This window comes from Nerophis ophidion, linkage group LG11 (genome assembly GCF_033978795.1).
Source record: "Nerophis ophidion isolate RoL-2023_Sa linkage group LG11, RoL_Noph_v1.0, whole genome shotgun sequence".
NCBI lineage: Eukaryota > Metazoa > Chordata > Actinopteri > Syngnathiformes > Syngnathidae > Nerophis > Nerophis ophidion.
Window position 1 is genome coordinate 62,937,537 of NC_084621.1, and position 11,805 is coordinate 62,949,341.

General features: G+C 38.2%; 1 protein-coding gene across 3 annotated transcripts in view; it reads left to right on the forward strand.

Annotated features, from left to right (window-relative positions):
• The window catches only part of fbxl4 (F-box and leucine-rich repeat protein 4), a 34,177-nt gene that overhangs the window by 15,383 nt on the left and 6,989 nt on the right, over positions 1 to 11,805 (forward strand). For all 3 annotated transcript variants that reach the window (XR_009808885.1, XR_009808884.1, XM_061916438.1), the window contains exons 4-8: positions 4,474 to 4,718; positions 4,896 to 5,109; positions 5,780 to 5,851; positions 9,340 to 9,464; positions 9,596 to 9,783. Coding sequence is in view for 1 of the 3 variants with exons in the window: in XM_061916438.1 (XP_061772422.1) it covers positions 4,474 to 4,718; positions 4,896 to 5,109; positions 5,780 to 5,851; positions 9,340 to 9,464; positions 9,596 to 9,783 (844 nt within the window). In the remaining 2 variants the exon portion in view is untranslated. The remainder of the gene's footprint in view (positions 1 to 4,473; positions 4,719 to 4,895; positions 5,110 to 5,779; positions 5,852 to 9,339; positions 9,465 to 9,595; positions 9,784 to 11,805) is intronic.

The following is an 11,805-nucleotide window of genomic DNA, read 5'->3' on the forward strand; positions in this document are numbered from 1 at the left end:
AACACGTAACACAACTATAATCTGTGCAATTCAGTTCAGAATTGCGTGCTGAAACAGGCGAGCCGCCAACACGCCTGGGTGAACCTGAAATGCTAACGTTTGCATGCTAACAGTTACGTCTGTCACGTACCGAGTTACTCTGGGGTAAATGGTTGCAAAATAAGAGGAAAAAGTTAGCACGTTAATGTTAGCATGCTTACATTAGCATGTTAACAGTTAGCATGGACCACACACCAACTTATCTGTCTCAAAATGATCTGAAAAAGAGGAATTCTCAACACAGTACATTGTACAATAGTAGCAACAAATTGAAGTATTGAAGAAAACGATACAATATAAGAAAACATCTATGTTAATACCAAATCATTTTTTTTTAAATGTATAACATTTTACTACCATTTTTAAAGAAAATGTATGCATGATTGCAGCTTGTGCAAATTATATGACGGCATGTTGACCACACCATCACCGCAACAGGTATGTGGGCAATCTGGGGTAAACCGTGAGAGCAGATCCGTGTGACCTTAGAGACACCTAGTGACTTGTCAGTATATACTACTACATATCACTATAACTTTATGTCTCTTAAAACAATTCCGTCGACGATGGGTAAAATCTAGCAGATCAGATTAAAATATTAAAATTATTAGTCGAAGACAGCCCCTGTTCATATCAGATTTTGGTCAGATTTTGGTTCATTGCTCTTTAAAGATACTCTAAAAGTCCTGAAGGTTTCAAGGCAGTCATTTGGAAACTCAACTTTTAGCTACTTCTAGAGCTCCAGTGACTGGCTAAACAAATCCAGGATCTTAATGTGTTTCTCTTTGAGCCGTTTGCTTATTGCCTCAGTCATATTTTGGGGGTTCTTGCCATGCTATGACACCCATTCTCGACACAACTTCAGTTTTCTGGATGAGGAGGTTTTCACCATTGTGTATGGTGTTGATGGAGACATAGTCAGCATCTGTCTGCCTCCAAACACAGTTAGTGGATTTGACACCACAGAGCTCAATTTTGGTCTTAATTTACCTCGTCTCATTCTCTCAAGACTTCTCTGAATCATTCAGGTTTTCCTCTTCAGACTGGCCTGTAAATATTCCTTTTTGACCTGCTGGATCTAAGTTCTTTCCTGCAAAGTGGGTTACCAATGTTTTACAATTTACTTGTGATCCCAAATGTAAGGTCATGTAAAGCTCCACATGTGTAATTCTAGCCTGATCCTTCATCTTTCTCAGAATCATCTTTACTCCACAAAGTAAGATAACCTCAAAATCAGCAGGGGATCACTTAAATATTCCCCCATCTCCCGCTGTAAATACCCTGTGATTGTCCACAATGTCGTTCCCCGACACCATGAGCAGGATATTAAGCAGAAAATGGACGGACGTTAAATACAATGGATTACTTACTATTTGAAGATATTACAATTCCTGTCTATTATTTGGCTACTGCAAAAGCTAGTTTTTTTTTCAGAGAATAAAATGGAGATGAACCGTTAACATGTAACTAAGCAAAAAGAAACAGGCTCAGCTTTCTTTACATGGCAAGAGCTTCCTTGCAAAATACTTGGAAGTTGTCTAAAACCTGGCAAAAGCAATGAGACGACTGAGCCAATCAATTGCTGATTAAGTGCCACTGCCATCTGATGATTTCAAAGTACTGTTGATTCTTTTCCACTTTTTGAAACTTATAAACAAAATGGAACATGGGATTATTATTAATGCTTCAGGCACTTTTTTAAAACTATTTTATTTAAAAACAAATGTTTGTGGTGGCTTCTCCCCTCATGCATATTAGATCAGTTGGAAATTTACATTTTAGAAAAGGTCGTCCAGAGAAAAAAAATAAGAATAACTACATGTTATGCCAATTATTTTGGTTTCATAGTGTATGCCCACCAGTCTCCATCACATCATATGAGCTGATTCTAGGGTTTACTAAAATTTTTTCTTAAGATTGCTTACTTTATACATATATCTTAAGCATATTATGGACATATTTGATAAATAAAATAAAAAATACAATACATAAAAAACTATCAATCGAAACATTCCTTTTTTAAATCAGATTAATCACACTTGAATTTGGATTAATCATGATTAATCATAGGTTATTAGTGGCTTGAAAATGTAAAATTTACTGAAAAAAGCCCAATATTTGGACACAACTGCAATTATTTTCTAGGAATATCAAACAGGAATATGTTTGAAATATTTGACTTCAATGCACATCATTTGTTTGGTAACAGTTATATCTAAAGTCCCATCAGTGTTTATTTTGAAGTGAATTTTTCCAATGCGCACACCAGTCAGTCTCCTCACTAATCTTTGCACTGATTTATACGACCAGATCACTGCACCTGTAGTCACCTGCGCCACCTTTCAGGGAACCATCCACAATTACGATAAAGGACTACCGTGTTTCCTTGAATTGCCGCAGGGCATATAGTATGCGCCTGCCTTGAATTACTGCCGGGTCAAACTCGCTTCGCAAAATAATTAGCGCATGCTTAGTATCACCGCCTGGTCAAACTCGTGACGTCAAAAGTGACACTTCCCCTGTCATAATTTTCAAAATGGAGGAGGCTGATTTTAATACCGGTAATTTGAAATCGCATAAAGGGAAGAAGATTAAGAGCTATTTAGTAGGATTTAAAGTCCAAGCTTACATCACACTTAAATTTTTACTGCATGCCTTTGGTAAGTGCCGGAGTGAGAAGAGGTTTTAAAATAATTAGCGCATGCTTACTTTTATTGCATGCCTTTGGTAAGCGCAGGAGTGAGAAGAGGTTTTAAATTAATTAGCGCCCCGGCGGCAATTCAAGGAAATACGGTATGCACGGTTCCAGTAAATGGTTTGTTTAATCTATGTGTCGATACACTCAAAGTTAGATATAATGTGGTCCGATATAACACGGTGTTCTATATAACGCGGTCGTGTTATAGACCCCGAATTTTCGCCCGTTTTTTTTCCCATCAGTCAATTGTGTTGTTTTTCACCAAATTATAGATGGCCAATACTGTATAGACATACTGGTGAGTATAGCCTGCCCCATTTTGTGATGTGGGAGCACAATCCACCCTTCACGTCACGTCACATTGGGGAACTATCCACCAAGCATCATCGTTGCCGTCATCAACCCTCACCGTTTGCTGGCAGTGATGTAAAGCAGATGTGACACGTTTGTTTACTTTCAAGATGCCGTCACACGGGATGCTTTGCTTTTGTCTGTCTACACGAGGAAAAAAAGAAAACCTTTTTGTTGTCGTTTCTGAAGCGGATCATTGACACTTGTCCCCTTCGGAAAAAGTACATCCGTACAACTGCAATGAGACAGGATTATGCAAGTACCAAACACAACGCAGCGAAAGATTGAAACAATTTAAAGACCGTCAACAAGACATGAACTCACAAACTTAAACCATTATGCCTTGGTAAGTCTGCAAAGCCCCTCTGTTTTCACCGCATTAACTGGGATCATTTTATTGTATTAGTTAAAAAAAAAGTTTAATACAACATGATTCCTGGAATAATATGTTTAAGATTATATGAACCCTGACGGCTGGGTTATATATATATATATATATATATATATATATATATATATATATATATAGATAGATAGTACTTTATTGATTCCTTCAGGAGAGTTCCTTCAGGAAAATAAAAAAATATGTGTATATATATTTGTATATATATATATGTATGTATATATATGTATATATACATATATATGTGTGTATATATATATATATATATATATATATATATATATATATATATAGTACTTAATTGATTCCTTCAGGAGAGTTCCTTCAGGAAAATTTAAAAAATAAAAAATAATAATTTTATATATATATAATGTCATACAACTTTTTAAAACTTTTTTTTATAAAGGTCTTATAAACAACCACAGTTGAATAACAATCTATATATGCATAAAACATTTTCTACAATATTTTTCCCTGGGTTTTAGTTGTATTTTTCTCTGAAATTTTTTTGGTGGGTCTTTAAAAAAACTTTAAAATAAACTAAATTAAATTGTTTGCACACAATATATGTTCCATTATAGAACTGAGCAATTACAAAATGGGACAAGCGGTAGAAAGGAGATGGATGGATGATTGCATTTTTCTTCTTGGTCATGGAACACATATGTTGCTTATTGCTGAGCTTAAGCGGGACTAAAAAAACATTTAGGTCTTCCAACGACAAATTGAGCAAGAATAGGAAGTCAGACAACACCAGGCTAATTAATTCAGGTGTAATAACTTATATATAACTTCATATATTTAGACATGTTACTTTTGAGTGATTTGTATACATTCTATATTAACAATATAACAACCATCTGCTGAGACATAGTTCCCTTAATACAAAGTGTATGTTCCTGATGCAACTTTATATTTCCTATGTATTATCTTGTCAACTTTGGTTTTTCTCTCTTGTGTTCCCCCCATCCTCTATCCAAAGCTCATTCAGTTGATTCTGAGCCACCTCACCTTGCCAGACCTCTGCCGTCTGGCCCAGAGCTGTAAGCTGCTGCACCAGCACTGTTGTGACCCGCTGCAGTACACCCAGCTGAGTCTGCAGCCCTATTGGGCCAGGCTGAATGACACCTCCTTGGGACACCTGCAGAGTCGCTGCACACGCCTCCAGAGGCTCAACCTTTCCTGGACCGGCAACCGGGGAGCTCTCACCCTGAATAGCTTCAGCAGGTCAGACTGTCAGCGGGCCACAAATCCTAGAGAAAAGAAATGCCCTTGAAGAATTAGAAAGTTGAGAAAGAAGGCTTACAAGTACAACTAAGTGAGACGATACTGTTCATGACTGAAAATGAACACTGGCAAACATGCCTGTCCTGTTTACGCTGTCCTTGTGTCCTTTGTCTTCAGTTTCATGAAGGTGTGTGGGCTCAGCCTGGTGTCCCTGGAACTGTCTTGCTGCCACTTCCTGACAGAGGCTTGTTTGGAGGTCATCGCCCAGACTTGTCCGGGGCTACAGGAGCTTAATCTGGCCTCCTGCGACCGCCTCCACCCGCAAGCCTTCACACACATTTCCAAACTGACACGCCTCCGCCGGCTGGTGCTTTACCGCACCAAGATTGAGGTAGGTGGCGCCAACACAATCAAAGTGACTTTTTTTTTCGACCAGCAGAAGTACGGAATATTAGTGGCTAGTTATGTTAGAAATGCAAGTCACCACTTATGTTTGCAAGTTATACAGAGCATATTTCCCCATTTAATGATGTAACCCAGTTCATGGCCTTTTGTTTTACAAGGAATAGTAGCAAATCAACCAACCCTTTCTTGATCAACTTGTTTCCTTTAAAAAAAACGTGTGTGCCTGTCACTCAATAAATGGCATGCTGAATAATGCTGTTAACTAAAGATGCCAAAGACCGAGTCAAGCATACAGTATGTAAATTCACTAACTCTGTTTCACTATTCTTGTGCTCTTAATTGACATCACCAATCTTTATTATTCTAAGTTCTTTATCATACTTTTGTTATCATTAAATACCTCCTCCTGTTATTGCAGTACAATGATTCTTAAAGGGATTTAATCTTCAAATGTGTAGATTTCTTTTATAAAACCTGTTTGCTTCATTGGTATTGTTTATCAGAAGTAATTATATCATATTTGAAACATACGTAAGGCCCTCCAAAAAAAAAAAAAATATATATATATGTGACTTCAGTGTACAGGTGATTTTATATGAAACTGTAACTTGGATAATAAATAGTTTACATCTTGTTTTTCTTTTTGTGTTCTGCAGCAAACAGCTATTCTTAGCATCCTAACTTTCTGCATTGAATTGAAACACCTCAACCTCGGGAGCTGTGTGAGGGTGAGATTCTACACGTAATCAAACTTAGCTTGCTATTAGATTATGAATGTAAAGGATGTATTACCATTGTGTTCATGTTCCATTTAGACCGACAGACATACAGTATAGACAGACACGTTGTTGGACTACTTTTGTTTAAGGAAATGAAGAATGAATAAATTATTGTTGATTTGGAAGTTGACTTAAAGGACTTAAATGATTATTTACTGTCAATTTGTCAAACATAAGGTTTAGTTTTATAGCCAACGCCTTAAAGGGGAACTGTGCTATTTTTTGTAATTGCTCCACAATCACCATGTTTCCATGCACTAAATTAGTCAGATTTCTCAAAGTTATTTTGTGTTTTCACACCTACGTGTGAAGTCCATGTGTCCGTCCGTGCACACTTTCTAATGCGACTATTAGTCATACACCATGTGCCCTCCGGCAGGTACACTAGAAAGCGCTTATTTCATTGTAGCTCGGCAAATGAATTGCTTTTCCGTTTGCTGTATGGCGTCACACTAGGCATTGCGGATCCTTATAGCTTGTTTTAACTGGTGTCTGCTGTAATATTGGCACAGATGAGAAATATTATGTCTCTAATGTTAAATAGCAGACAGCATCAAGAACTTATCTTGAATAGCGCTACGAACATGACGCTACTACCAATAATTTATCGAGGCGGATGCAGGTCCAAAGCAAAGACAGACGGAAGAGTTTTTTTCAAAGAATTTTCGGACGAAAATCATGGTACCAAAACTTTTTAAATGTCTCGAAGTTCATTCATAATGCTCTTTGGATTGATGGAAGGAGTTTTAAATCCGAAGGAACAGACCAGACCGTTCGTGTCCCGACTGATACTGTTCCAGATGAAGTTTGCTATTGTTCTGGACTATCTTGCCAGTTGTGTGTAATACAGAGTTATTGTTAATCAGTCACACACCCACTGGAGAGGTCTGGTTTCCAATTGCATAATCGGAACACGGTCGGATTAAGGTGCGTCCATGGGCTGTACAAGTCTCATTTAGAGCCAAACAATTTGAGAAATCGGACTAATTTAGTACATGGACACATAGTAACTCTGTCTTTCCCTGCAGTTACCGTTTTTTCGGGGGTGCGACTTATACTCAGGAGCTGCTTAAGTGGGAAATTATTAACACATTACCGTAAAATATCGAATAATATTATTTAGCTCATTCACATAAGAGACTAGACGTATAAGATTTAATCGGATTTATCGATTAGGAGTGACAGATTGTTTGGTAAAAGTATATTATGTTCTGTATGTTATATTTATTTGAATGACTCTTAGCATAATAAGTTACGTTAACATACCAGGCACCTTCTCAGTTGGTTATTTATGCGTCATATAACGTACACTTATTCAGCCTGTTGTTCACTATTCTTCATTTATTTTAAATAGCCTTTCAAATGTCTATTCTTGGTGTTGGGTTTTATCAAATACATTTCCACCAAAAATGCGACTTATACTCCAGTGCGACTTGTATGTTTTTTCCCTTCTTTATTATGCATTTTCTGCAGGTACGACTTGTACTCCGAAAAATACGGTAATGGAGATACTTCTATTCCGCCTATAAAGCCCTCTAAAAAACATCCAAAAACCTCCCAACACTGTTTTATATACATGTTCTAAATATGTAATGCCATAAGAGGCACATTCATAACAACATTGAATATTTACAGTGTTTTGGTCATTTTAAGAATTTCCATAACTTCTTTCCTGGGCACATTAATTTTAGTTTTTACTGTTTAGTAAAGGGTTCTCCAACCTTTTTTCCATCAGGGACCGGAATAATACAGCCATTATTTTCATGGACCGGCTTTCTACGTGTTGTAGATTAATACAGCCCAAAAATTAGCCTTTGGCTACAATCTGGCACATTAACATTTTGTATGTCAAATAATGTGCACTGTCCCATGTACTATAACAAATGAATTGCAATATACATCTATTAACAAGCTTGTTGTTGTTTTTAATGGGACAGGTGAAACTTAAGTCGGAGAAAATACGGTACTTAATAAATAAATTATTTTTTCTGTGCGCCCCCGGACCTGCGGTTGGGGACCGCTGGTTTAGAACACACATGCAAGGTAAAGATGTATGCTCTTGTCTCACATGCTGAAAGATGGGAAAATTTCCCTCAAAAAAGTGTAGTTCCCTTTTTAAAGTATAGTTTGTCATTTGGATTTGTCCTCCCATAAGCCAACGAAGAACAATTTTAAAGCATTATGTTGCCCCCACAATGCTTCAGTCTGGGTATGACGTAGTTTGTCCATCCATCCATTTTCTACTGATTGTCCCTCTCGGGATCGCGGGCGAAGGAGGGTTGGGGGGGGCTGGAGCCTATCCCAGCTGCACTGTGGTGGCAGGCAGGGTACACCCTAGACAATTTATTTTTTGTTTTTGCAAAATACTTTTTAAAATAATTGCTCTTAAAAGTTCGGCCTTGGTTTAATGAAATCAGGATTTTTTTTCCTCTCATAGACACGGCCATCTTGCCCACCTAACTAAACCTCAGTGCAGAAGTGATAGTTATAAAAATGAGTAATCACATGCAGGGTGTAACTATGATTTGCCAGATTTTTTTGCTGTCCTTTATGCTGCTTGCTTTTTGGCAGCTACTCTGTACAATCTTCATTTCAGTTTTTATCTGTTTTAAAGGATGTCCAGTTCTTGTTGTCTTCATCGCTGTGCCATTTTATTTTTTAAGTATTGTCTGTTCTGCGGACCATTTCTTGCCCAATGCCTTCTAAATGATTTAATCCCATTAGCGTTTTTATCCTCTCTGTGGACCATTGATTTTACTGTTAGATGTAATGGAGTAGTACAGTTAATTGTTTATTCTGAGCACAGCAACTTACACTTAGGCAAAAAAAAAAAAAAAAAGTTATTTTTTTTCTAAGCGCACCTGCTTCAGCACCCTCGCACCTATTGTCAAACCTGAGGCTAGTGATGGAAAATAACAACATTATAATAAGCAGCCAAAACGGTTTTGTTCCGCAGGGTGTCAGGGCTCCGAATAGAGCCGCCATTCCCACACATTAGTAAGAGGTAACAAAGGTGGTTATATCCCTGGTACCTAGTTAGGCTTCTTCGACCCATGGCAAGGTGTTTGTCAGGAGGAGAATGGCCTTAACCCTAAAGAGAGTAACAAAGTGGCTATTACGATTGAAGTCTATATAAGCCTCATTAGTCTTCTTAGGCTGCTGCCTCTGTAAGCCGAGCCTGGACAAGTGGAAAAAGATGGATGAATGGATGCATTTTTTTGGGGCTAAACTTGACCATAAAACACCACATCTAATGAGGTAAATTGGGATTTTATATAACAAATTCTCGGCTGGTACCTCTTTTAAAATCAGTAACATGCGCACAGACACAGAGCTCTCATTTCCACTTTGAGTAGAACCTCCATGAAGCTTTAATTTTGTTGGTCCCCTTGTGCCACATATGCAGTGTAACAAACTCTTGTTTCTATTCTGTGCAGATTGAAGATTACGACATTTTAGCAAGCATGCTGGCCGCTCGCTGCCGCTCACTCTGTTCACTTGATCTGTGGCGATGCAGAAACCTGACCGATCGAGGCCTCAATGAGCTCGTCTCTGGCTGCAGGTATGTCAAAACCAGCTGAGACCACTGCAACGTGATCTTACTTGAGGTCATTCATTCTGTGCTTGATGTTGTGAGCGATATTTGGAGTCACATTAACTGTGCGATACTTTGTTTGCTTTGTGGCAACTCAGAATGTTAGAAGAGCTGGACCTGGGCTGGTGTCCCACACTGCAGAGCAGCACCGGATGTTTCCAGCACCTTGCCCGCAGCCTTCCACGCCTACGCAAACTCTTCCTGACTGCCAACCGCTCAGTCTGTGACTCAGACATAGAGGAGTTTGCCACCAGCTGCCCTTTGCTACAGCATCTTGATATACTGGGTACGTTCTTTCCTTAAAGATTACAACAAGAGTTTTTTATTGCTGACCACGGTCTGAGATGCTGTGAGGAGTTTGTATGTTGCTATTGTCATATCGTGATCATGCATGTTGAGCACACATACCAGAAATTTCACAGCGACAAGCTAACAAACGCAAGCGAGCGGCGAATGTCCCTCCACAGTAGAAGGCAGTTTCTAAATCACTAATCTTTGCCTCAACGGCAGTTGAAACCGGGTTGGCCATACTTTTTATACATGACTTTGTATCAGGACAGATACAACAAGTCTGGAGTCATAGAGAAGTTTCTTAATTGCAAAATTATGATTAAAGTCATGAAGCCTTGCTCTTGGATTTTGACGGGTTTATGTAAGAAACACACACATATATATATATATATATATATATATATATATATATATATATATATATATATATATATATATATATATATATATATATATATATATATATATATATAAACCCCGTTTTCCATATGAGTTAGGAAATTGTGTTGGATGTAAATATAAACTGAATGCAATGATTTGCAAATCCTTTTCAACCCATATTCAATTGAATGCACTACAAAGACAAGATATTTGATGTTCATACTCATAAACTTTATTTTAATTTTTTTTGCAAATAATAATTAACTTAGAATTTCATGGCTGCAACACGTGCCAAAGTAGTTGGGAAAGGGCATGTTCACTACTGTTAAATCACCTTTTCTTTTAACAACACCCAATAAACGTTTGGGAACTAAGGAAATTAATTGTTGAAGCTTTGAAAGTGTAATTCTTTCCCATTCTTGTTTTATGTAGAGCTTCAGTCGTTCAACAGTCCGGGGTCTCCGCCGTCATATTTTACGCTTCATAATGCGCCACACATTTTCCATGGGAGACAGGTCTGGACTGCAGGCGGGCCAGGAAAGTACCCGCACTCTTTTTTTTTACAAAACCACGCTGTTGTAACACGTGCTGAATGTTACTTGGCATTGTCTTGCTGAAATAAGCAGGGGCGTCCATGAAAAAGACGGCGCTTAGATGGCAGCATATGTTGTTCCAAAAGCTGTATGTACCCTTCAGCATTGATGGTGCCTTCACAGATGTGTAAGTTACCCATGCCTTGGGCACTAATGCACCCCCATACCATCACAGATGCTGGCTTTTGAACTTTGCGTCGATAACAGTCTGGATGGTTCGCTTCCCATTTGGTCCGGATGACACAATGTCGAATATTTCCAAAAACAATTTGAAATGTGGACTCGTCAGACCACAGAACACTTTTCCACTTTGCATCAGACCATCTTAGATGATCTCGGGCCCAGAAAATCCGGCGGCGTTTCTAGATGTTGTTGATAAATGGCTTTCGCTTTGCATAGTAGAGCTTTAACTTACACTTACAGATGTAGCGACCAACTGTATTTAGTGACAGTGGTTTTCTAACCCCATGTGGTGATATCCTTTAGAGATTGATGTCGGTTTTTGATACAGTGCCGTCTGAGGGATCGAAGGTCACGGTCATTCAATGTTGGTTTCCGGCCATGCCGCTTGCGTGGAGTGATTTCTCCAGATTCTCTGAACCTTTTGATGATATTATGGACCGTAGATGTTGAAATCCTTAAATTTCTTGCAATTGCACTTTGAGAAATGTTGTTCTTAAACTGTTTGACTATTTGCTCACGCAGTTATGGACAAAGGGGTGTACCTTGCCTCATCCTTTCTTGTGAAAGACTGAGCATTTTTTGAGAAGATTTTTTATACCCAACCATGGCACCCAACTGTTCCCAATTACCCTGCACACCTGTGGGATGTTCCAAATAGGTGTTTGATGAGCTTTCCTAAACTTTATCAGTATTTATTGCCACCTTTCCCAACTTCTTTGTCACGTGTTGCTGGTATTAAATTCTAAAGTTAACGATTATTTGCAAAAACTTTTTTTTTTATCATTTTGAACATCAAATATGTCGTCTTTGTAGCGTATTCAACTGAATATGGGTTGAAAATTATTTGCAAATCATTCATT